Source organism: Falco biarmicus, chromosome 9 (assembly GCF_023638135.1).
Source record: "Falco biarmicus isolate bFalBia1 chromosome 9, bFalBia1.pri, whole genome shotgun sequence".
Taxonomy (NCBI): domain Eukaryota; kingdom Metazoa; phylum Chordata; class Aves; order Falconiformes; family Falconidae; genus Falco; species Falco biarmicus.
Window position 1 is genome coordinate 31086698 of NC_079296.1, and position 26492 is coordinate 31113189.

General features: G+C 43.4%; 2 protein-coding genes across 9 annotated transcripts in view; one reads left to right on the forward strand and one right to left on the reverse strand.

Annotated features, from left to right (window-relative positions):
- Positions 1-14325, forward strand: part of SLC16A12 (solute carrier family 16 member 12) — a 38519-nt gene extending 24194 nt beyond the window's left edge. For 2 of the 8 annotated variants that reach the window (XM_056353084.1, XM_056353083.1), the window contains 6 exons: positions 2607-2809; positions 4904-5007; positions 6243-6386; positions 8760-9351; positions 10480-10739; positions 11854-14325. In XM_056353084.1, the coding sequence (XP_056209059.1) occupies positions 2700-2809; positions 4904-5007; positions 6243-6386; positions 8760-9351; positions 10480-10739; positions 11854-12113 (1470 nt within the window). In that variant the 5' untranslated portion in view covers positions 2607-2699 and the 3' untranslated portion in view covers positions 12114-14325. Of the gene's footprint in view, positions 1-2134; positions 2295-2463; positions 2810-4903; positions 5008-6242; positions 6387-8759; positions 9352-10479; positions 10740-11853 lie in introns of all 8 variants that reach the window. The other 6 variants (XM_056353081.1, XM_056353082.1, XM_056353078.1 and 3 more) reach the window with 6 other exon arrangements.
- A 3166-nt stretch (positions 14326-17491) lies between these two features.
- LOC130155625 (interferon-induced protein with tetratricopeptide repeats 5-like) lies at positions 17492-23011 on the reverse strand. Its single transcript, XM_056353087.1, has 2 exons — positions 22182-23011; positions 17492-19522 (listed from the first exon to the last, which is right to left on the reverse strand). Exons 1-2 carry the CDS (start codon positions 22184-22186, stop codon positions 18082-18084), a joined length of 1446 nt encoding a protein of 481 aa, XP_056209062.1. The 5' UTR covers positions 22187-23011; the 3' UTR covers positions 17492-18081.
- Positions 23012-26492: the final 3481 nt, after the last annotated feature.

Genomic DNA, 26492 nt, shown 5'->3' on the forward strand with positions numbered 1-26492 from the left:
TAGTCAGGCAGAGCAAGCGGAGCACTGTGTCTCTCTCCAAAGAGCCACAGAAGTGACAAGCAAAGCAGGTCATTAGAGATTTTCTTTTTATTGTACCTGAGCTCTCTTCAAGTTCATTATTGTAGGTTACATTGTGATAGTACTTCATGCTGCAGTGAAGATCCCTGTCATGCTAGACTCCGTATAAACACAGGGAATAACATAGACCTCGCCAAGACCTTATAATGCAGTTTAACTTATGATGAAACGGATGTTTGTGGCAATGGAGGAGAAGAGAATAATAAAGACAGCATTAGTACATGTTCTAATGCTTAGCGGACATTGCTTTGGGCTCTGAATCATTAGAAAGCTTTATACAACTCTTTACCTATAAATAAATATTATCAAAGCCTATTATACGAAGGAAGTAAACAGGACAGTAATTTTTATTTCCAAATAGTATACAGCATTTTTGGGCTAAAGTAAAATGTGTGATAGCTAACAGGCTGAGTAGCACAGAGGCAAAAATAAATGGTACTTGAGGAATACACAAAGACCTGGAACAGATATTTAATGTTCATATAATTTAATGTTCATTTATTATTCAGCTTGCGTGACTGGATGGTATTGTAACACGCTTTTGGCATCTTTTGTATTTATTTTTATTCACTGATTTTAAACTGTTTTATTTTATTCACTGTTTTAAACATGGTTACCTTAAATCACTGCTCAAAAGCTTTGACGAGCACATACTTTGTTGTGAGGTTATGAATGGTTCTCTTTGCTGTTTGCCTCCTGTGGCGGTTCAGGTGCCTCACATGACAGCACAGACTCCGGCTTTTGGACTTAACCCCTATCTTTGAAAGTTGCACTTGGTTTTCCTGTTTTTAACATCTATGGGCTGAGTTGTGTTTGCATCTAGGGCTTGATCATGCCTTGTATGATCAGCTGCAGTTCCTGGGCTTTGAAAGCCAAGCAGATAATTAGGATAACTCTTCTTATGCTTTTTAAATTAGAAGACTAACCAAACTTTTTAAAATTAGTCCACTCATTCTTTTGTACAGTGTTGTTACAGGGTATTATTTATAGCCTAGTAGGAATTTGGCTAAGCTTTCAGTGTGTTGTGGTTTTTGTTTGTTTTGTCATTCCTGTTTTCTTCTAGTTTGTTCACCTTCAAGTTTTCTTGTATGTTTTCTTGAAATAATTTTGTAATGGTTTTGAGATGTACCTTTTGATATCTCAGGGGAGGCAGCTGATGAATAATTCTCAAAGTTCACCTGTGGTGACATTTAGAGTTGGCTCTGGCCTGCCTTCCTGTTTGGCGTCGGGGAGCTCTGGGCTTTGCAGAACCAAGCCGTGAGCATCACCTGGCTGAGCAGCTTCAAGGACTCAGAAGGCACATTGTTAGCCATGTAGCTGCTTCCTTGCGTTGTACTTTTGAGTAACTCTGCAGCTCTCTTAAGTGCTGTAATAGGTAACATTTCCTAGGAAGCCTGTGGTTCTTGTCAGTGGGAATGTTGCATATTCAGCATCTGTCCTATTAGGTGATGTAGAAGCTATTTGAGGTTTCTCTCCAAGCAAAACTGAAAGACATCCCAGATAGTTTGCTTACGTCTTAAAAATCTTTGATTCATCCAGGGGCTAGGTGCCTGCTGGTGATGGCTAAAACATGGTTTGAAACCCAGCACTGACAGGCAGCACTACGTGTTCCTGCACTGAGCAAAACGGAGGGTCTCGGGTCTCTCTGTCTAGCCCTGCCGGACAGTTGGTCACTGGTCCTGCCACGCGGTCAGTCACTGGGGCAGGAAGGACTAAGGGCTGCTGGTCCCATGCTGCCAGTGTCACCCACAGCCATCAGCAAAGCTACGCCAGCGTGTGTGACTCGTCCTCTCGTCCTGGGTCCAGGGGGTGTTGTTTGGTCTCCTGCCGTGTCCTGCAGCACTCGCTGTGCGTTTAGAGTCCACGTTATGGCCTGGATGGAGGCACTACTTTGATTTGAGTGGGTGGAAGACGGGGACAGGCTAGCTCTAACCTTCAGTGACTTGTCCACGCTCAGCAAAGTCCCTGTGTGCTGCCTGGCTACAGCCTTCATCTAGGGTTTGCCTGGTGAGAGCAAGGAGGTCATTTCATCATCAGATCTGCTCAGGTTTTGCAGTGAATGTTCCATTTTCATACAAAGGTGAAAACCGTATTCCTTCAAACAAAAATTTTGCGCTGAACTGTGCACAAGAAAGAATAGCTACTTGGAGTGAAGACTGCAATTGAAAATACAATTCGGGCCAGAGACCGGTGTGAGCGGGGGAAGCCCGCTGGAGGTAAATGAGCTGTAGTGTCTGGCACTGGCAATGGATGGGGATTACGCGTATGTGCTGATATTTGCGGGGGGCGAGGGTATGGTGCTGGGATGTAACTGCTGGGTAAGTTACTCTGGAACGATCGGTACCAATCACGGGGCCAAATTCTGATGGCGCTCTCGCTTTCCAGCAAATTTTCACAAACCGGTTTGAAGGAGTGCCCTGGCTTTCACGCCACAAAGCCGAAGCAGTGCGTCCCAGCCCGGCGTGCAGGTAATGGTGGTGCAGCGTACCCTGAGTGCCCCTCTGCCTGTGTGTTCTCTCTCTCCCCAGATGGCCGGTGGCCCATGCGCTGGGTGACCCCGGTGGCGGGGTGGCCCCTGCCGCTGCGGCGGGGAGGAGGGAGGACGCACCCCAGCCCGCACCATGGCCTCGCCCCGGCGGGCCCCGCATGCCAGCCCTCCCGACGGAGGCTGGGGGTGGATGATCGTTGCTGGCTGCTTCCTTGTCACTATCTGTACCAGGGCCGTGACGAGGTAAAGGGTCTGCTTCTTGGTTTTGACCTGTTTATGGCATTACCCTTTTATGATTTTTTTTTTTTTTTTATTCCCCCCTCCCCTTGGGAAGAGGATTTGGGATCTCTCCTGGTGCCCCACAGCTTCAGGGGTTATTCTGGCTAGGTACAAATCTCTCTCTTGCTACCTTTTTAAAGGCTTCCCAAAGCCCCTAAGGCTGTGGGTGATGGCTGAGGCATCACAATGACACCTCTGGTTTTAGCCTCGCCGCCTCTGACAGCTGCTCCCTCTCACAACACCCGCTCCTTGATTTGCTGCAGAATCAAAGCTCGGAGCAGGCAGCGTTGTTTCAGGCTGCGATGGTTTGGTCAGGGAGGGAGGAATCATGTAGGGTTTCTCTGGGTCTGCTGTGTGTCTCTGACCCCATGGCCTTGCTTGTTTTTGCTAGTCCCAGTGGATTTACTTGGGATTACTTGGCTCCTGAGCCTGTCTGAGAAACCTGTGGATACCCCCTTCTACTGCAAGCATTTCAGTTACCATCCTGCCTGAGAAGGTCCGTGCCCAAGGGAGGAGGGAGGCCCCTCTCTGTACCCTTCTGGTATCCGAAATATGCAGAAAATATTTCATAAAAAATGCTTCTCAAAAATAGAACGGGAATAGAATGCTGCCTTGCGTAAACATAATGTATAGATATGGGGTGAGATGGCTCCCACACAGACTTTAATGTTAGCTGGAGACAGAGGAGCGTGGTGGGTGTGAACATGGACATTTAAGCTATATTAAGCATAGAGAGAAGCACCCTGGTAAGTGAGGAACACTGAGACAGTGTCTTGTTGGACAGTCAGTATAATGTAAATACAGTGTTTCCTACTTAAATTTTATATCGCTTTTAAAATAAAGCTGCCAGGTTTAGGGATCTAAAATCTGGGGTCCTGGAGTCAACAGCATAAAAGGGGCATGGAAACATTGACACAGGGTTAGTTTATGTATGCAAATATTCCAATTCTGTAATGACAGTAGAGATTTCCTGGTGGATTTAATTCCTTTTTCACTTGTGAAATGTGTTACATCTGATAAATCATCTAATGGCTGGCACACATCTAAAGTATGTACAAGAATCAAGTATGTGCAAGAAAAAAGCTAAAGGAAGCAGTTGTTTGTTGATCTGCAGGAGGAAAAAAGAGAGAGAGAGAAGGGACCTCTTGCTGATCCAGAAATCAGAATGAAACTATGCAGCCTTTTAATCTGTTCCCCTGCAAAGACGGGTAGAACAGTAACACTCACTAAGTAGAGCAAAGTAACCTCTTCTGGAAGCATCTGAATAAACTGTTGGAGGACCCATGGGCTCCTGCTGTGTTTGATTCTCTGCTCATGATGACTTGCTTTTCACTTGCTTTGCACTTGTGCATCCATGAACACATAGCTATAGGTGGTGTTGGCTCTTCAGGCTGACCCTGCCCTGCCAGTTTGTGCAGATGTGAATACCACCATTAGCGAGCAACCAGGTCAGTGAAGAACTGGGGAGCTGGGGCGTTGTGTACCGAGGAAGCAACATCACAATGTGACCTATAACTTGCTGGTGATAATTACAACTTCCATTTCAGTTCAGTTAAAAATAATATGAGTTATAAAAATCTAGCAGCAGCTAACTGCAGTGAGAAACGTGGTATTGTAATGTTCATAATCTCTCTGGAGTAGTTATCTGTCTGAATTAGGTTCTACATCAGCTCAAGTGTCTAACCCCACTGCTGGGATAATAGTTGGACACCAGTTTGTGATTCATTTGTTGCCAGTGCAAAGCAAGGATTCTTCTCTGGTTGGATCACTCCAGCCTAGGTGCCTCACACAGAGCATGTTGGAATTACTCAGCTTGCACACATCATTTCATACCTTGTCCCTAATGCATTAAGGTAGCCCTTCATTTCCAATATCCCTTAGAAAGTGTTTAAAAATTTCCCCATCTCATTGGGATTCTGGAACAACACAGATTTGATTTTCCTGGGAGCTGGAGAGGACCTTCAAGTGGGTATTCTTTACACCTGAAGAGCGTGACCAGTGTTTTCTGTGAGGCAAATATCCCATGTTCAACAGTGGTATTCATGTTTTCTTTCCTAGATGCATCTCCATTTTTTTTGTGGAGTTTCAGGCATACTTTGGGCAGGATTATGCCAGAACAGCTTGGATTCACTCCATTGTCGACTGTGCTACGATGCTCTGTGGTGTGTATTACCCTTTTAAGACTAATGTGGCTGCTTTTTCTTCAGCTCCATCTGGTTTTAGCGTGTTCACAAGTTGGTGTAGTCAGCTGGGAAAGATAGATACTGTGGGCTCTCTGGGGTATGGTATATCCAAGCTGCTTCCCTCAGCATAGTTGTGAAGGAAGGGAGTGTCTTCATACTACAGAAAAGCAGAACTTTGTTTTGTCAAATGATCTAAGTTTTCAGAAATGTGCTTTTGTCAAGGTCTAGTGGGACAAGTTGCATTTAAGAGCTATTAACTGAGCACTTCTTTCTTTTGCCTTTTGATTGGAATCATATTTAAGACAGCACACAATCTTGCCTTCAGATCAAGTCACAGTCATCCTCCTTTTAGCAAAGTTGTATGTTTACAAATAGTCTTCCCTTAAAAGAAAATTCAGTGTTACTAAAAATGGCATGTATCAATGCAGCAGTTGTACCAAGTTTCTCGTGGATTTACCTTAAAATTGTACAGCTAGTTGAAAATCCATGCCTAATCCTGTGGAAGAGGGTTAATCCATGATAATTGCTATGAAGACAGAAAGGAGAGACACAGCTGGAGTGAAACATAGCTGCTCTCCTGTGTCAGCCAGGTTATGTCTTGCGGGGTGAAAAAGAGAAGTAAGGATAACCTGGCATTGCAGGTAGTGTGAGGGAGAGGGCTGGTGATGACACACCATGGTAGAAGCAGGGGATCTGAGAGCCATCAACATTGGAGAAGTGCAGGAGAGGGGTAGCAGCCCTGGAGATGGTCAAAAAGATGTGAGACCTCTACTATTTGAGTCTGACACAGAGTCCACAAGGTCAGGGAGCACTGAGGAAGGATGCCTGAACTTACTGAGGGCTGAAGTGCAAATTCCAGGTTGAGGAAGGTCTCAGTGTTGTGACTGTGGAGTAATGAACTGTGTGGCCTGTTGCTGTGGCCTCTCTTGACCCTCAAAATTGCTAGTAGCTGTGTCCTGTAATGACTTTGATCTACTAAAATGGCTGCTGAGAAGCTACTGTAAATTCTGGCTTTATCCTGACTTTCAGGAAAATTATTTTTAGGTTTTCAGTGCTCACACCATTGTGATCAGGAAGATGTTAGAAGACCAATCTGTAGCTGTGATCACCATTTTCTCTTGCTTGCCTACTGCTTCCTTTTCTTTGATGACCATTGCAACAAACTGTCTGAGAGAACCTGTCATTAACTACTAGATTTATTTGTTTCTTTGAAGCCCCACTTGGGAGTTTAATAAGTAATCATGTGTCCTGCCAAGCTGGTATCATGCTAGGAGGGCTGCTTGCATCTACTGGACTAATTTTGAGTTCATTCGCCACCAGCCTGGAACATCTCTACTTATCATTAGGAGTCCTTACAGGTAGGAGACATTCAGTCCCTTTGTTCCTGCCAGGAAAACAACACGGGAATGTTAAAAATGATGGTTGTTCCTTTTAAGAGGGGTGATCTCTTCTCCTTGTCTTATTGGCACCACACTGGTCAGTAGAGATACTCAGACCCATTCCTTTCATCGTAAAAGAGTGGCTTTGGCTGCCCCGTGAGGGTTTCAGCACTCAGTCTCTCCTGCAGTCCAAATGCAGCACACTGCAAAAGTAATCCTTTAATTTCTGTTTGATAGCAGACTATAGGTAAAGCTTTGAAAGTATGGGAGGTCAGGAACAAGTGATACACAAAAAGTCTTCCTTTTTTCCCTGTGATTTGGGAGGAGTTTGATATAGTGAGAGTTCTAGACTGCCCAAAAATATTTGCATATTAAAAAAAAAAAGTTAGCAGAGAAACAGTGGGTGAATACCTAGTACCTTAGCTGCGCACCTTATTTTTGTCTGTGTTACAGTCCAGTTGAAAAGCAAACAAATTGCTGGTTAGTAGTGTTGCTGTAGCAGCTCTTCCACTTGTATTCAGGTATGGTGATAACAAATATCTTTGCTCTGTGCTATCTCCCTGTGTTTGTTGTGCACAGAGGAACTTGAGAGGTGCCCATGGTCACACTGACATTCTTTCCTCATTAATACTGACCTGGTAGCCACGGTGATATAAGCCCTTGTACTTGGTCCCCTGCTGTTCAGTAACAAGTTAGTGGAATTACTGCAGTTCACATGCTGCCAACAGCTTATTTGTTAAAAAAAAAAAAAAAAAAAAAAAATTCTTTCTTGTCGTGCATGTCACTCCTGTATTACGATGTTAATCTTTGACAAATGTGTTCATAACAAATAAAAAGACTCCTTGTAACTCGAGGGACTGTGCCACATACCATACTAATGCCACTGAAGCTTCCTTAGCAAGGACCACTGCGAATACTGAGGTGGAAAAGCAGTTGTGCCTTATAGGTGGAGCTGCAAAGAGCTGGTTCTACAAGCAGTGAAGTTCTGTTCCATGGGGACTGATTAATGGAGAGGTGAACTGTTCATAAAGGCTAGAGGTGGTGCCCCAACCCAGAGAGGAGGTGGGATGTTGTAGCTGGTGAATGTCTAAATCCATAAAAGCTGCAGGACTTGAAGCTGTGAAGAGTGAAGCAGAGGTGAGATGAGGGAGTGGCAATAAGTAGCAGAGCTCCTTCTAAGAAGTATGAAAAAGTTTTCAGCCCCAAACTTTGCATTTCTACTTTTCACGGGATATTTATTGGCTTTTTGGGGACCTATTTCCCCCTGCCATCTCACTAAAAAAATAAATGGTGTGTATGTGAAATAGTCTGATTTTCACAGCTCTTGAGTGATGATGTCTAGCTCAAGGCTGCCCCTCTGGCCCTACTTGCCCACACAGGTCCAACCCCAGCTCTGAGGGGTGCCAGAGTGGGGACCTGCTGCCCAGAGTCCCTCTAATCCGCTTATCCCATCCTGGCAGGCTTAGTGCCCACCCTGCACAGTGCAGCCTTTGAGGAGGACGTGGCAAGCTGGTTACAGCACCAGGTGATTATCTCATCGATTGCCAAGTTCTGCCAAAGGCAGTGGGGACCGTTTTACCCTCAATGTACAACATGCTCCAAAACCCCAGTCAGGAACTCATTTCTGTGGCTGATTCAGGAATACATGTTTTAGTGTTAGAGCAAGCATGTGATGATTAAAATCTGCTCTCTGGTTCCACAGCAGAGACCACAATCCTTTTCCCAATCCAAGAGATATATCTTACTTGTTTACTAAATTGGACATGGCTTTGTTTTCTGAGGCTTTTCCCCCCTCTTTACTTGTAGGAAGGGATTTAAACTGGTCAGGACTCCAAGCAGCTGCTGTGTGGAGTTTGTTCAGCTGACTAAAAAAGGTTTATTGTAGAATATTAGTAACAGAGACAGACTTGTTGTACTGTGTTTCAGAGACCTGGAAACTAATGTTCAGGGTTGCAACAGACCGAAACACAGAGTGGTGCTTCATCAGGACAGTGTGCTTGGTGCCAGCATCTGCACAGTCCCTGAAACAAGACCTCATCTTGCATCCGGGAGAGGCTGACACGCCATTTCCCTGATGTTTATTGATTGTCCTTGTTATTAAGTGAACCCCATCACTTCTTGCTGAGCCCTGTTATTGCGGGTTAATGATGATCTGTTACGTTTGTCAAGCCCATGACTCTGACAGTGGAGTAAAGGAGTCAGCCTGGTTTCTCTTCACACTGTGCGTGATACAGAATCAGAAAAAGCTTCCCAGTCATTTGTGCTAATGAAAGTAGGTTATGTGGTTTAATTTAATGTGTTCCGTATGTCGTGCGTAGTATTAAGCCATCTGCACTGTGCTTTCTCTTCTAGGACTTGGGTTTGCACTCTGTTACTCTCCAGCCATCGCCATGGTGGGCAAATACTTCAACGAAAGAAAAGCACTGGCGTATGGAATAGCCATGTCAGGAAGTGGAATCGGTACCTTCATCCTGGCCCCTGTGGTCCAGCTCTTAATCGAGCAGTTTTCCTGGCGTGGAGCTTTACTCATCCTGGGAGGTTTTGTTTTAAACCTCTGTGTCTGTGGTGCCTTGATGCGGCCTATTGCTCTTAAAGAGGACCGTAAAACTGCTCCTGAGTTTCTTGAACAGGATTATGTCCCCAAAGCGCAGAAACAAGACTTAAAGCGAATGTCCATCTGTTCACCTGTAATCAAAGTGTGGTCTCGTGAATCTTTATGCTACTGTTCATGGAAGGAATATGACTTTTTACTGATGCCAGGCTTCATGGTGCTGGCAGTGTCAGTTTTATTTATGGCATATGGCTGTAGCCCTCTTTTTGTCTACCTAGTGCCTTATGCTTTGAGCGTTGGAGTGAGTCATCACCAGGCTGCCTTCCTCATGTCCATACTTGGTGTCATAGACATCATTGGTAATATCACCTTTGGATGGCTAACAGACAGAAGGTAATGGCTTATGGCTAAGCAAGTGTAAGCTTTAGCTGGTGGGAGGCTGGCTCCAGGTGAGGTATAATACATTTAAAAGTTAACAGTATGGACTTTTTCTGTAGCATGTACACACACAATAACAACAACAACAACAACAACAACAGAACAAAGAGCACCACACAGTCTAACTTTCAGAAATGCTTACTATTTAATGTTTTTGTCTCTTTTGAGTTTGTTCAATTCTGCTGGTTTAGTACCTTTTTTCGCCCTGAAGAAATTATGTGTTTGTGCAAAGCACTCGCATTTGACAGTAGAAATGTAACCCCCTGCCTGAGATATGTTGAGTGTGATCCTCTGTACCTGTCTCCTAGAGGATCACACTCTGCTTCCTCTGCCTTTTCATCTCTTTCGTGCTGCTGGGGAGGCACAGGAGTTATGGAAGAGGGTCAAGGGGCTGGCTTTACACTGTCAGACACGTACTCAGGAGGACTGACCTAAAATTGTTTCACATGCTCCAGTATGTAAAGCTCACCATGCTTTGCTAACTCAGCTCACTCCAGACATCTGTAACATCAGTAGAGACAGGCTAAATTAAGAAAGATTTTGATTCTAAAGGACACATTCTTCGTGCTTATTCAGTTTGTGGGAAAAATCAGTTATTGGGTTTGTGGGGCAGGGAGAAAGGGAATTGCCATCTCACTTAGCTCATGCTATCTCCAGTGTTTAAGGGCTGATGGGAAGGATGACGATTAAGAGAGGTATACCATAATATTTTTTGTGTAATCGTTGGAGCACCTTGCTGAGCTGGAATGTAAAAAGCCTGATGAAATACTGCTTTGTACATTGAAACTTCAGAGGACTGCAAAATCCTTGCAGTGGAATGGCTCCCCTCACTAGGAGCAGCCTGAAGAACACTGCAGGCAGCATGGGCCGTTGCTTACCAGCTGTTTCTGCAGCTGCAAGTGGGCCGCTTTCCCTACCTGGGCTTGCCAGTGCTGAGGTTTTCATCTTAAAGACTGTGTAAGAAAATGGACTTAAAATTGAGCTATGTATAAGAGAGAAACTGAAGTGCTGCATGCCAGGACATAGAAACTGAGATGCTGTGTCTAGTGATAATCTTTTTCTTTTCTGTTTTGAAATTTGCAGGTGTCTGAAGAAGCATCGGCACTTTTGCTACCTCTTTGCTGTGGGAATGGATGGCCTTTGTTGTCTTCTCCTGCCAGTTCTCCAAAACTTCCCCTTGCTTGTGCCTTTCTCATTTACCTTTGGTTACTTCGATGGAGCCTATGTAACGCTGATCCCAGTTATGACAGCAGATGTAGTGGGAACTTCTTCCTTATCATCAGCACTGGGTGTCGTGTATTTTCTACATGCCATACCATATTTAGTGAGCCCGCCTGTTGCAGGTCAGTTCACAAATTACTTTCCTGTAATCTTATCGCTACTTCAGATTTGCCTATTGGTGTGATGTGAAAGGAGAGGAAAGACAGCAAATGCACACTAAATGTGGAGGTAGCCCCTAGGCAGAGAAATAACACACCTAGACCTTCATAAGACTTAGATCCCACCTAAGCCTTGTCTTGATGGGCTGATTTCTACATATAGAGGGAGTTGAATTTAAAAAAAACAGTATGGAATGGGGCTTCTAAGAGCTGTTATGTCACCATGTAGTTCAGAAATTGTGCAAGTAGAAAGAACAAAATATTTCACTGTGAAATTACATGATTTTGAAAATGTAGCCTAAAGAGAGTTTCATTCCAAAGTATTTTTTGGTTTAGAGGGCTTGATCTTTTCATCTTCAAACTGCTTTGAACAGGTGGGTGAGTCAGCTTTGCTACTGTTTGGTCACAAGCTCATCACTGTAATATCTAGTCATCATTTTCCCTGTTGGTTCTGTTACAGTGAAGTAAGGATGAGAGCTGTACTCTCTTTAGAAAGAGCTTGACACAGTTTTGAATACTGTGGAAGGTCAGAGATCTTTTTTTCAAACAACCATGTATACATATGTCTTGCGTATTTTGTCTGCTGTTCACCTCAATTCCTAATTAATCCCTGCTTCTGAAGCTTTTAATTTATTTTTCCACAGCAAAAGTTACTGCAAAACTGAATTATTTTAGGTGATGCATGAGCCTAGGGCATAACTCACTAGATGTTTCTGCAAAAGGATCTCATGCACACAGTATTTAATCCCAGGGCGCTCTAAGCATGTCTAGAGACTACCAGTTAAATCCATGCAGTCAAAAGATGTTTATTTAATATTGTGGTGATGACTGCTGTGCCTTTTCTCATGGATTTAACCTTCAAACAAAAGCCCATAAAAATCTTATCTGCCTCCTGAGGACAAATCCCTCCCCTGCCCCAGGAGGTAGAAGTATACCGATGGTGATATGAACCTGTATTGTTGGATTGTATTTAAACATGATAACTCCAGACATTCATAAAACTCCTGTTGATCACAGCATTTGTAAATTATCAGTATTCTGGTGGACCTTTAAAAAAACATGATTTTTTTTCCTGCAGGTTGGCTTGTGGACACAACTGGCAGCTATACTGCATCATTCCTCCTGTGTGGATTTTCTATGATATGTAGTTCAACATTATTGTGCGTTGCAAGACTAGCAAAGAAAATCAAAAGAACGTATTTGCGGTCACTCACCAATGATACGGGCACAAAACAGCACATCTGGACAAATGGAGCAATAGCTTATTCTGTCACAGCAGAATTAGACCAAAAGGACATTGAATTTTTGGCGGTGGATAAAAACAGCTACAACAGATGACAAGTACTGACAAGATTCAGTACTGCACAGCCATGAGTGAGGCGGTGGTAGCTCTATAGTGTTATGCTGTTGAAGATACTACTTCTGTGAAACAAGGCAACTCTCATTTAGATTTTTCTGTCATGTTTTAGTTGTCTAAAATCTATGCACAGCAACAGTAATACCAAGTCAATGCAGTAATAGAAGAAAGCTAGACTGAAAATAGAGTTTGTAGATACAAATGATCACAGATTTATTTGAAATGCAGTATGTCAGCTCCACAGGTAATCTCAAAGATGATAATTGGCTACAATCAAAATAAAACTATAAAGTAATCAGTCACCAAAACTGGTGTTCTGGTCTATTATGTTTCAATGGAGTAATCACACACACAACAAAAATCGTTCCACGTCTATCAGTCTGCATTAAACTCTTTGCAAATGACTGTTTCAAATGCCAAAGCCTCTTTTTGTTTTGTTTTGTTTTTTAGAAAATCAGGCAGGAAACTGTGATTTATGCTGAAAGTATCTCTGAAGCAGCTTTAGTTTTTACAATGTGCCTGAATTTTGTACATACATTGCAATTTCATTTCAAATATGGTTTTAGATCTACTTTCGCAAGCCCCTACAGCAAAATTTTGAGGTGCTTGCTATTTTTCTCCTGGATATCTTTAAAGCTTGAATTTTTAAGCATTGACTTTCCAGGTATGATCATCGAGCTGATCTGTGTCTGGGAGGGTGGAAGAGGTGCTGTGGCTGCCCTCCTATCTGAACAAGAGTAAATCTGTGCCAGGGGACTAAGCACACTGATAGACAAACCTGCTTTAGCTGCATTAGTTTGAAGCCCAAAGGCAGCTCAGGAGAGCAGAGGAGGAGCTCGTGTGTTCCCAAATACAGAGCCTCTTCCTTCTGTAAAATCAGCAGCTGTTGAAGAAATGTAGAGGCTGTACAAGCAGATGAGTGAGAGGCTACCCGCTCCACAGGCTATTAGTAAAGAGAATGTTGGCAAAGTTTTTTTCTGTGCGTTGCAGTGACAAGTCTGTCTCTCTTCGTGCCCAGGAGCTGTGGCTTCAGGTGGTGCAAATTACTCGTTTGTGCCAGCTGAAGAGCTGATCAGGTCACTTGTCCTGGATGGCCAGAACACAACTGTGGCAATTTGCCGATGGTTTCCTGCCATGTGTATGAGGAATATATTACAGCCTGGCTGTGACACGGGAGCTATGGAATGAGTGTAGCTCATGGGTTAAATTACTGATGTGATGGTCTAATAAATAATGGGATGATTGTACATTTCCAGAGTGAGACTTTGTTGTCAACATTGTGAGACAGAGTTGTCAGCATTGGAGGAACTTCACAGTCTGCAATGCAAATCATTTCTGTCATTTGATGCTGTGTACAGCTGCATTCTGTTCATTAGCAAATTGATCAGAGTCCAAATAATTGTAATCAATGCTGAACTACTAGTTTTGCTAATCATCTGCAGTGTAGCAATGGTTGCTCGTGGTGTCCTATTCAGCTCTGTGCTTCAGAAGGGAAAGCAACATAGACTGATGTTTAACAGTTTGATTTAGATCAAGAGTACAGCCATAGGTATATAATGTATTTACATATATATATATATATGAATAGTATGTGTATCAAGTAGTTTTATTATTCATGCATATTTGAAATATAACATATTAAAGTTCTTTGACTTCGGTTGTCTGTGCTCAAACAAAGCATTTCTTACTGCCCTGCTTCAGAAGTACAGTCAGAGCCAGTAGCATGATTTATGTGCACAGACCACAGAATAAGAGATGGGAGTGCAAAAACTGCTTAAAACTAATGATGTATAACCTTTTTCCAGTTTCCAGCTCTGCATGGCAATTAAGTCTTGGGTACTAATTTTAATTTAAACATAAGGTTCATAAAAAAAGACAAAAAATTACTCATGAGTATTTATTTCTTAATGAGTTAGGAAAAATATGCATTGGGGAGTGGCTTTATTAATTAGAGATTAAGATACTGGTTTAGATGTTAATGCAAAATTTTAATATTAAAAAAGTAGGAAATAGTGTGGTCTACAAAGAAGATAAGTTATTTTCAACAGGTTATAAATTACCACTGTATTTACATTACAAAAAACTTTACGACATCACTGTGTCAGCAGTTCATGCCAGAACTGCATATTGTAAAAGCCTGTTGGAATAATACTATATGTATTTTTATCCTAGTAAACAATACTGTGTAATGAATTATTAGCTTTTTAAAATATTTTTATTATTATTATTATTTCAAGATATTTTTTCATAGGCTTTTCCATTTATGTGTTTAAGGCAGCATTTCTTGTTTTAAATATCAGATTTAGCAGAAAATATTCAAGTGGGTTTATATACAGACCTTTTGTAGAAAATGGTAGAATTTTTTCAGGGTTTTCTAACACTGTTTCTGCTCTGACTTAAGCCAATGGACAAAAGGTTGTGTACCAGAATGATGCTTTCTGTGCCTAAAACACACTGAAACATCAACCCTGTCAAGAATCTTCCCACCAAGAAACAGAAGGAAAGAAGAGTAACAAGAAATGACCTGTGAGTGGAAGAGACGGGAATAAATCCAGGTATGTGAAACCTCATGCCAAACTTCTACCCCTTGGTCCACACAACCCAAACTGAACAGTCCACCTTCATCCTGCCATGTGAAATATTTCAGGTGACGCATATATGGAAGTTTCTGGATTACTCTGTTTTTAAAGAATGATTTATTGTATCTGCAATGTTTTTTCAGAGGTGACAGTATTCGGGCTGTCCTCCATAGAGGGCATTTCCCGGCATGGCGCAGCGCAGCAGTAAGCAGAGATACCTGGGCTAGCTGTGAACAATTTGCCAGGCTGCCACTGCCTCTTCCCTCCAGCCCTGCGGAGCATTGCTGGGTATGAGCCCGGATGGGGCACTGCACCACTGAGCCTCTTGGCTTCCTGGGACGGTGGTCTGGCTTGGCTGGGGTAACGTCTGCCTGAGCCAGGGGGAGCCTACCTCAAATGAATCCTGCCTGGGATAATACTCCGTTCCATTCAGGGAACAGGAATTCCGTGTAGGTGAAACTGCTTACAGCTGCTGAAGTTATCCTGTTTCCCATTGCATGAGGTTTGAAATGGGGAAATCATCATTCTTTTGAAATTGCTTTTGTTCTAGTGATAATTTTTATCAGAACAGCTTTGGAACACTTAATGCATTCTACACTGAAAAATCGTGTGAAAACAGCATTGGAAAAGTCAAGTACCTTCCGTTGAACAATAACCCTGTTTCCAGGGGCGGGGGGGGGGGGGGGGGGGGGGAGGAATAAAAAAAAAAAAGAAAACTTTGAGCCTGAAACATTTCTGCCAGCTTGAATGATATTTTATCTCATGAAAAACAAACATTTTCTGTGCTACTATATGGTGAATGCATTTTATATTGCCACAACAATTCCTTGTTTGCTTTCTGAAGTGTTAGAAATACTTATATGAGAAGGAAGAGCTTGTTTAAGTTAAGCTGTAACGGTACTTCTTGGTCAGCATAGCGAAGCCCTTAGTTGGGATTGCCTCAATAAATACCTTAGTTGGGATTGCCTCAATAAGTAATAGCTTCTAAGTAACCGTACTGGTGTATTCCCGCAGAGTTTTCAATGTAATTTAGACGGCGCTTTTGATTCATAAATGAATACTTCCTGAAGGCTTGCCTTCCCTCCTTGTCCCCTGCGCCACTCGCGGTGCTGGATTCGTGCCTGGCGAGCCGAGGGCTGGGCTGGGGCACGGCGGAACGTGGGTTTCCCTTCGCCCGCTTCCCCAGCCCGGTCCCCACGCCGGGCGATGCAGCAGCACCACCCGGTGGGTGCATTTCTGCGCGTTCGCACGGCGCTAGGCAGGGACGGGACGCTGCGTTCGGACAGAGCATCCCCGGGCAGCTGCGGCCAGCACCGTCCCCCGGAGCTCGCCGGCAGTCTCTTCGCTGTGAAGGAGATTGAGCTGCTCTGGCTCTTCGTAAAAATTCAGGCTCATGTTTTTCCTCAAATACCTTCTTGCTTCTCCTTATTCCTTCAAACTTCACTTTCCTGGAGAGGGGCGGGAGAGGCCCTGGTGGCAGGGTGCGGAGGGGAGCACAGATGTGCTAGCGCAGGAACCTGCACCACCTCTTCCTCGAATGCTTCCCTGCTGCCCTCCGTGCGCTCAGGAGGGTTTGGGTGGTAAGGATGCTGGTATTAGAAGCCTCAAGATTGAGAAAGGCAGTGAAGTCCCCTAACGTACCCTATTGCCCACACCGCTGAGCACAACACCATAGGTAGTCACCAATTCCTGACTTCAACCCTACTGGTGTTCCTACCAGCTCTCAGGAGTGGTCAGTCCTGTTCCCAGTCCTTTCCCGTTCTTCCTCCCCACCCTTTCCCTAGGTAGGGCCATCTTTCTTTGTAATACAGAACCTGGCAAATGGCTGGAAAACAAGGATGGATTTTGCCCCAGCCCTTTCATAGGAAGAAAGGGTGCTTGTAATTTGCTGTTATGCTCGTTTTTGCTTGTATTATGGAAGACTTCGAGGGAAAGCTGAGAGGGGAGAGGTTTCTTGATATTTCATAGTCTGGCATCAGATTTTATACGCCTTCAGGCCTGTCATCTTGTCTGTACATGGGACTGCTGTTGCGGGGGCAGGAATGCTCCAGGCTGGCTGGAAACAAAAGTGCACATCCTTCCTGATGGGCCAGTTTGCTTCATTCTATGCTGCTGGCTAGGGCTCAGAAGTGTTTTTGAAGCTATGGCATTAGTTTTCCCTGAGCACCATGAGCTATCGTACTAAGGCACAATACCATGGAATTAGGCCGTCCTGTTGTAAAGAATACTGATTTTTAGTTTGATATCTGAAGACAAACAACTCCTACACACATTCTGTCCTTGCAGCCCACCCTTCCATTCATGCAGGCTCTGTGGGCACCCACCCCTTTCCCCACATGCCCCTCGCGTTCTGCTGCCCTGTTCTCCGGTGCTCATGCAACTCTGCTCTAGCTGCGCTCTGCCCTCTGTGTCCAGTTTTGTACATTCCTAGTGTGTGTTTTCTGTCCCTGGTTTCTTTCACAAGCACGGCTACAGATAGCCATCTCTCTGGCATGTCAACAACTGCCTTTCCTTCCTCTCCAGATGTTCGCTGTAGTGGCTCCTGAGAGTGTGGTTTTGGGTAAACAAGAAGGATGTTGGTTTCTGCACAGTTTAATTCTTTGGTGCAACACCTCTGAAGCCAGCTTTACTGAAAATTTGGGAAAATAAATGGGGCTATCTCCCAACCCTTTCATATCCTGCCAAACCTTTTTCCCTGCTATTTTTTTTGAATGGTTATTTCCCTTTCTTTCATCTACTAACATGAGGATTGGTCAGCAAAGAGACACCAGAAGCAACAGTTGATGGATGCAATGCTCTTTAATATTTCACGACAATAATAAATATTTTGTAAGGTTTCCAGTGAACTAGCCAAACAGTGGTTATTTTTCACAGTTAAACAGCATGCAAGGTAGTAAACTGAACAAGTCTTCAACAAAAGCTTCTTCTAAATAACACTAAAAAAACCCCAATTTTTTTTAATATTTGAAAAAGCGTCAGAAATTCCATTTGTGTATAAACATGACTTTCAAGTGGATGGATGAAATAGTACATTATGATTCCCTTAACTTTTTCTTAGTAGAAGGTAAGATCTGATTTCCAGCTTAGAAGTTCTGTGCTCTACAGATTCTACTTAAACATCACCTTTATACCAACATTAACATTGAAGACTAAGATAGCTATTATTTAGTCTTTCCAAGCTTGCTCTGTTGTTGAATGAACAAATGAACAATCATCATCTGCGGTTTCTAGGGATGCCACCAAATGTTCCATCTGGTTATAACTTCAATCTTTAAAAAAAATTAAATAAATAAAGGAAAAAAATTTGAGAGAGTGTTGAAATGTCCTTGGGTTTGTTTTTTTTTTCTGGTGTGAAGGATTTTTGGGAACTTTAGCTTGAGATGGAAAGTCGTAGCTCACATAATGCACTCAGATATTCTTCATTGTTGGGACACAATGCCATGGCTTTCTCATAGCACTCAATTGCTTTATGTTTCTCACCATTTAGATTATGAAGACGTCCAAGTGCACCAAAATCTGTTGCATCTTCTAAACCTCTCCGAACTCTCTGTTCCAACAATTTTTTCAGAGCATCACTGCAATTATTTCTTGCATGAGATTCTTTTTCAATTTTCAGCCCTTCCAGGTAACACCTAATGGCTTCAGATTCTGATTTCATATGAAAACGCTGATAGTTTCCATAAAGGTAGTAGAACTGTTGTTTATCATCATACAACATAATATTTGTGTCAAGTGCTTTCTGAAACGCCTCCTCTGCTTCTTTGTACATCCTTTTTTCTGCATACATGCTTGCTAGGTCAGTATAGGCAGAAAAAAATTTTGTCTTTTGGTCAGTTGCTGTTTTAAAATGAAAAATGGAAAGTCGGATGAGTTCCTCCAGTTGCTCTTGAGGTGGATATCTTGTAGTCTTTTTCAAATGATACAGCTTTGCTCTGTAGCACAGTCCTAGTTGGTGATGCAAGAAGGCAGATTTTGGTGTCACTGATAGGGCCCTTTTCAAAATCTCCAGTGCCTTGTCCACTTCTCCTTTCCTTCTGTAAAATTTGGCAGCATACCGCAGGAAATAAGGAAGATCAGGAGTTTTCTGCATTGCTTCTTCAATGTATCTCTCCCCTTCATCAACTTGCTTGTAGTCCTGAAGTTTTAATGCAAGTAATGCCATAATGAAAGTATCATTTGGATTTAGTTCCACTGCACGCTTCAGGGGCTGAAGGGAGGGTGCACTTACATCTTCATGTGGACGGCAGGAAAATTCTTCCAAACGATACATTGCTATTGCATAGCCAGTATTAAATTCTGGGTTATTGGGTTCATTCTTCAGAGCATTTTCAAAGCAATTCTTTGCTCTCTCATAGTATTTTCTCCCAAACTTTAATAATGCCCATCCTTGCTCAGCATAGATGTCTGGAAGCTGAACCTTCCAATGGGCAGTACTTGAAAGCTTTTTGCAGCTCTTTTCCACTTTGCTCACGTAAGTTTGAGCTTCTTCGTATCTCTTCATGTGGTAATAGATCCAGGCATAGTTCCCCCAGGTAACAAGACTTTTTTTGGCAGCTTCATCTGGATGATGTTTTTTAACTAATTCTTCGGCTGTTTGGAGATTTCTCAGGGCTTCCTCATTTGAATTCTTTAGATGGCATATATAGGATAATAGATTATAATTTCTGATGTTGGATTTTGTTAAAAACTCGATCTGATCGCCTATTGTTTCCTCTAGGTCATCGAGATCCACGTCCTGCTTCAGCAAAGTCCATGTAAAATGACATTCTAGCTTCAACAGGGAGCTCTTCAAGGAATTCTTGGAAATGGTACTAGAAGAAATCAAAGAAAAACTTAATTATACTCCATTTGCTTTTATGTTACTCTTGTTTTTAAACCAGGCACAATGTACTTCAGAAGCAGGCAATACCTCCTCTGGTGCCACTAGTCAACGATACTTCAAACAAGACAAAGCTGTGGGAAGCCATAGGTCTGAAGAGCTGAATAGTTATTTTAGTAATTCCCCTTGCCAGTGAATAAGGACACCTCTTAGGCAGCAACAGAGCTGGTGGTCTGGATGTCAAAGAGGAGGGCTAGTCTCTGTGGTAAAGCTGGCATACCTCCGGGCCTCAGGAATGTATTTCCTATGCTGGGAACAATTGCTGAAGCCTACCCAAAAGAGGTAATCAAATACAAAACTTCACCTCAGAATACAGAGAAATTGATGTAGTGCCTTTCCCGTATCTCTGCCTGTTTTATGGTTTGGATTATAAGTTTCATTTTTAATGTTTTGTATTTCTAAATCCTCGTTTGTTAGATCATAGCACCATTTTTGTTATGATTGTACTAATATGTCCAGTAGCTGGCTACTGATCCCACCAGTCTCCCAGCTGCTGGCTATTGGGTGTACAGGCCCCTGAAGGGGAGCAACCACTTGCTGGTACAGACCACACACTCACTTGCTTATTAACGCTATGGATCCCCAGAAGCTGGCTTTGGACCTCCAGGAGCTGGTCGGGGATCCTCTCTTCACCCAGGTGCCTCACCCATAGACACGCACACGTGCAGGCACACATACTGACCAGACCCTGGTAACATGCAACTGGTCCTTAATACCCCTTTACCCCTCTCTATTTTTCAACATTTGTTCCATCCCAAATCACCCAGATCCCTCCTTTCCTTTGGTCCCCTCCCCAAACATCCCATTGTGCAATCCCCAAATGCTTTTCCATGCATCCTGTAATGTGTCCCGTATCCCTAGGCACGCCCATGGACCCCTGGTGCTGGGTGTCCCCGTGGCCCATGGGGCTGAGGGTCCCCTGGGGAAGCCTGGGGTGGGGGTGGGGGGCTCATGTCCCTGACTGGGGCACCGGGAGGTCCCCACCTGCCCTTGTGCCTCTGTACTCCTCCATGTGCGTGGGGATGGGCTTGATGGCTCTTAGGAATGGCCGGGAAGCAGCTGGGGCAGGGTGTTAGTTGGGTTCCCCCTCCTGCTATTGCCTGCCTGTGCCTCTGTGTGGTGTGCAGACCAGCTTTTATCCCACCATCTATCGAGGACAAACCTTTACAACACAGAGATAACACTTTAGTCCATATTGTGCTCTCCTTTAAAGGAGGAATTCCATATGACTTTATAACCCAGCTTCTCAGTCACATCCTTCTTTGTCAGAAAGATTTCTCTGCTCTCCCTCCTGTAGAACCCAGAGGGTCTAACAACCTGCATGGTATGTGTGCTGCCACTCAACTGCACAATCAGGTAAAAGCGGAAACATCTTTTGGTTTAAAAAAAAAAAAAAAAAAAAGAGAGAGTGGAAAGACTGGAAAATTATGAGGAGGCAAATCAAGGAGGAATTGGGAAGCAGTTCTTAGAGGTTCTGGGACAGCATGAAGGACAGCGGGGAAAGCGACACTGAACACACATTTCCACCCAAACCATCTGACACAGAGGTACTGGAGGAAGGTCAGAGGAAAAACAGTGTTTACAAATGCTGTTAATGCATGCATACGTTTGTTTTACAGACTTCTTTGCCTTTCTCAAAGAATCTCATCTGCCTAACTCATGGTTTTGATTGGTATTAATAACAGTTCCTAATTAGAAAGCTATATGTGAGGTAATTGCAGTTCTGGGATGGAGGGGAAGCAAGAGTGAGTTCCTGTTATTGCCACTACCTTGTTAGAAACCCTTGGCTATATGTGAATACCACAGAACAGATGTTGACTTCCAAATCAGCAGGAATAGTTTTGTATTACAAATAATCATTTAAGTAGTCCCATTCAATTAAAACGAAACATGTATTGTTTTTTATTGCTTCAGCTGAGTACCATGACAATGTCCATGGCTGAAAAGAGCAGTGGAGAGCAATTAATGAAAAGACATTTGTGGAAAACGAATATTCATGACTGTCACAAAACCAGGTTTGTGATGCAGATCAAATACAGTTTAGCTTAGTTCAACACATAACTGATAAATGCAGTTTCCAAAGTTGTCATAAACACCTTGGCTTTGCCCTGTTTGTGTGCATGTGTGTGTGCACACATGTGCCTCCGTGCATGTGTGACAGGCTTCGGGAAACGCTACCCCCTCTCACGCTCAGAGCTGCAGCACAGAACCTCCACTGCCCTCTTTGCTGCTCCTCACAACAGCAGAGATCAGGAAGCAAACTCTCAAATGCATCAGTGCCAGTCGCCCATTTGGCTGGGTACCAGCTGTGGCTGCAGCCTGGGTTTCATCCCTGAACTGCATGCACATAGCTTTTCTGACTGCCAGCCTGTTCACAGAGACTGGCCCTTGTCGGAAAAGCAGTAACATCACAATATTCAGCAGCACCTTTATTTTACTTTGATTCTTCCAGTAAATATTCTGTAAAATATTTTCTGCTTTTCAGATCATTCCCAAAGTCCCTCGCTACTTACATTTATGTAAATAATAAGTGTAATTTTTCCCATGGCATGACAAAAAAACATCTTTCAGAGACTTGGTTGCTCACTTACCTCATGGTTTTCTTTCTCTGCTCCTTGCCCTCAGGTACCTTCAAAGCCAGAGTGCCGCGCAGTGTTGTTGTGACTTCCCTTTTATGTGCTCATCCCTCACGTGATCTGTGAGCAATTTCCCAGGAACCGGAAAGTGAAACTTCAGCATGTATCTGAATCTGCAGAAGAAGCTAGAACAGTCGCCAGTAGGGGAATAGAAACTTACGAGTCCCTAAGCTGCTTTTTTCAGCCTGGCTCTGTGCCATGCATTACAGTGTTGTGCAGAATGTGGCAACAGCTCCTAATAGCTCTCAGCGTTTACTTTGTCCGAATCCAGAGGCATCTACGATAAGGAGAATGTTTCAGGCTAGTATAGGCTGACCTGGTTATCATGCATAGGCTAGGAAAGGGTCATTTCCCCCTCCTCTCTCTGCTGATGCATCTTTGCACAGTTCTGCACCATACTTCAGGTGTTTTATTGGTGTTGCGTCACCCACATAACATTCAGACAACACCTTATCACCCCTGCCTGCATCCCTTTGTCCCATGTCTCCACCCCGCAAGGTCTCTGCTGTTGTACCAGGCCTGCGTTTCTCTGCGCTATTCCCTTGTATGAGAGAGTCCAAATACCTCATCCCACCTAAGAACAACTGCTTGTTTCTGCTCCCTACAGAAAACTGCAGTTGTACTGCACAAAGATAAATGAAAGTGAAACAAATCAGATACAGACAGGCAATTTAAGAAATTGCTGTCCTCGCTGTGATGAGAAGAACAAAGCTGCGGGCAGGTCAAGACAGGGTCAGGCAGAGCAGTCCTGGCAAGCTTCAGGCCCCAGATGGTGCAAACTCAGTGCAAGGCTCACGGCCTGTGGCTAGCACCAAGTGTTACAGGACTACATGTTAACAGAGGTTGGGCGCGAGCTGGGTACTGCAACACCTATGGATATAAACAATTCGCTGATGCTTAGTTTAAAAAAAAAAAGAAAATAAATGCAGATCTGGCTTGATAAAATTGATTTTAGGGGTAACAAAGAGATCAAAGAAATACTATTTAACGTAAGTAAATGGCACTATATATAGCAAATTCAGATGTAACCTGAAGCTGCAGACCAGTGAAGAAAAAGGAAGGTGCAAAAGCTTGCTGGCAGACATATAAATATGACCCGAAGTGGATCCTGGGGAGAGGAAGCAGAAACCACCACCATCAGCATTGTGTTTGTTCCAAGAAAAGATGCTAGTGGCTGATGACTGTTGGTGTTATTCCCTTCAGCAGCTGCAAGCTACTGATATGAATGCTCAGAGGAGCAGTCTCTAGGGGAAGGAATAGAAACTAAGAGGTGTCCATGCAGGCGCACATGCCTGTGTAAGAAGTTTAACCATAACATTACTATTATTGTGGTTTTTTTCTGTAAAAAAGTGCTTTAAATTCATTTTAATTCTTTCTGGTTTTGTAATAATTAGACCTAGACTAAAGATAATTCTTGCATTAGAATAAGATTTTCATTATACTAGTAAAAAAAATCTTCTTTACCCATTTATAGAAGATTTGCTTCCTCTTTACCTATAAACAAGATCTTTTAAGTAACATCACAGAACCTCTCTCCATTCTTGATTCCATTCTGTTTTCAAATGTGAGAGCATATTGCTAAGAAATATGTTTAATTAAATACTCTCTAATGTCCTTTCATAATTAATATCTGTAGGATTTGAGGGGTGTGTCGTTGTTGTCCACCTCCCACCCCCCTTTATAGGAATGAGCAACTAAAATTGCATAATAATAATAAAGTAACATTAAAATGCAAAATAATAAAAATTCCTCATAAGGCTTCTCTTTGTTCCTGGCATATGACAGTGTCAGCTCCCCTCCTCGTTTTTTGTGAGGCTTTTAGTGGAGAATGCACAAGGTTGTCACTCTGTCCTAACAGGCCAGAAAGTCACTTATATCAAACCTCATTATCGCCTCGGAACTGCTGCTGCTGCCATCATGTTCAACCTCTGCAACTACAGACAAGAATTAACAGTATCCCATGTTTTTATTCATAAATTTATATAATCTCTAACTGCCAATTTGTATGTTTTCAAGAATTTTGGGTGCTGGCTTATAAACGTTTATCTTCTGTGGCATGAGCAGTCTGTTTGCCCACCCTCACAAGTGTCTAGGAAGCATCTGCAGAGGGCAGAGTGAAGCCCTGGATCTGGGAGCAAGCTGCTGCTCCTGCGGGTTTGGCGGGGTCATGGCTCTGCCTCGAGATGCTGGGGGGAGCCGGGGCCACCCCAAAGCTGCTGGGCAGCACTCACTCCAGGAAGGCTCCCGGCATTGTAGAGGGCTTCAGCCTGCAATGGAGTGAATTCCCAATAGGCAGTGACTCTTCATGACAACACTGTCTTTCACCTTCTTTCTCTTTCCCTTTCTTTTAAAAACAGACACACATACAAGAACTTCTCGTTTCTGCAGTAAGTTGGAGAGCCTTAGTACACTCTCCCTCCTCTGTGCCTCACTTTAGTGGTTTTTGTTGGGTGTGGGTGGGTGTTAGACCTGATGTTGGGGAGCTCGACAAAGGTTAATACAGCTACTACTCTGAGTAGCATGCAATGTTCTAGCAATCAAGGATCTCCTAAGTGGTGAAAAGAGGCAACGAACTGGGTAGGAAAAAGGATTAGGGTATCTACACAGATTGATATATTTTATGGAAAATAAAGTTGCAAGTACCTGTAGAAAAAATTATTTAAAAGGTTTCTGCAAGGCCAAACCCAAATATGGAAACTAATGATTCACTATGTTACTAAGTACCTACCCGTTTCTTGTCTCTGCCTCTATCCCTGTGCCTGTTTTCCTTGGTACCTACCTAGCCTGGTACATAAAGGAAAATGCAGGACTTCTCCTTCTGGAATGCAAAAATTTGCCCTAGTACCCATATTTGTAAAAATTTGGTTGCATCTATATGCTTTAGTTTGATGCAGATGCCTGTTGACTAAAATACGTGGAGGGAAGTGCTTCAAATAGAGTAAGTGAAAAGAATGGTTATGCAATGCCTTTTTGCAGCCATCTTGTAACTCACTGGGCACAGAGCAGGGAAATTCAGAACACTTCTATAGCCCTGCTGCTTTCACTTCAGGGAAAGCTGCAGCTGGGCTGGCCGGTGTCAGGGGGAGCTGCATTGCACAGCAGCAAATGCAAGAGCTTTTTGGAAAACACTTGTCCAGAAGTGGGCTGGAAACAACAACTGCATTCATATTTAATACAAAGACTTTGTTTGCTTGACTGTTCTGTACACGTACAAGAATAGGGAATGGTTTAAAAAATATCTACCCATTTTACAGAGAAAACTTGTATCTGTAAATTTCATTGGAGCTGAAATGGATACCTGCTCACAAAGAATTCTCCCCTGGTATCATTAGCCCAGCCAAACATTTGCCTGAAATGCAGTTTTCGTCATTAAAATAATGTAAATTAACTATGCCATAGTAAATGACAGGATAGCTTTAAATATCCTATTTTAGGCTGGTTTCCATTTATCATACAATTACTGTGTCAGACTGCAGCAGCTGTGGCACTTTATAACTTGCGGTTTCCTCTAGGGGGGAGGGGTACCCTGCAATTAATTTGACAGAAGCCCCAAGGGACTCACTGAGCAGGATTTTTGCCGCCCAAGTTCTGTAAGACCAAACAACCCTAGGAACTGTGATCCAGGAATGCAAAGGGTTTCATAGTGTTACTGGTACTGAGCGATGCATCCATGTATCAAAACAAGGGGATGCTATGAAAACTTCAATGATTTTTCAATTAAAATCTTAATGCTTTCTAAATAAACAACATTTCTGTTCTTGACACGCTCCTGCTCTACTACTGTGTATTTTGTATCTGGTTTCTGTGTTATTCTGAGGATATTACTAGGGACTCGGACCTGGTAACACGAGTATTTATATTGTAGGACTGAATTTGGTCCAAGTTTTTGCAAGCCTGGCCACACGTGCCCCTGACCACAGACGTGCTTCTCTGGGAAACTGTGGCTCTGCAATGCAATGCCAGTTCACGGCCTCGGAGCATGAAAATGAAACAGGTTTGCAAGAAGCCGTGTCGATAACCCTGCCGGAACGGTGTGCCGGCATGTAACTTAAGCCCAGCTGTATCAGGTCTGATGTATTTAGGCTGCGCTCAAAGATGATGGAGAGATGATCTATTTGCCTTGAGAATAACAGCGCCTGCAGACGAGGCTCTGCAGTCCCTAGGCGGGACGGGCTCTGGCCGAGGCGCAGGTGTCCCGCACGCTGGGAGGCATCGCGGGGGGCTCCCGCGGCGGGGGGTGGTGTGTGGTGTCCCGCGGCGGGGGCG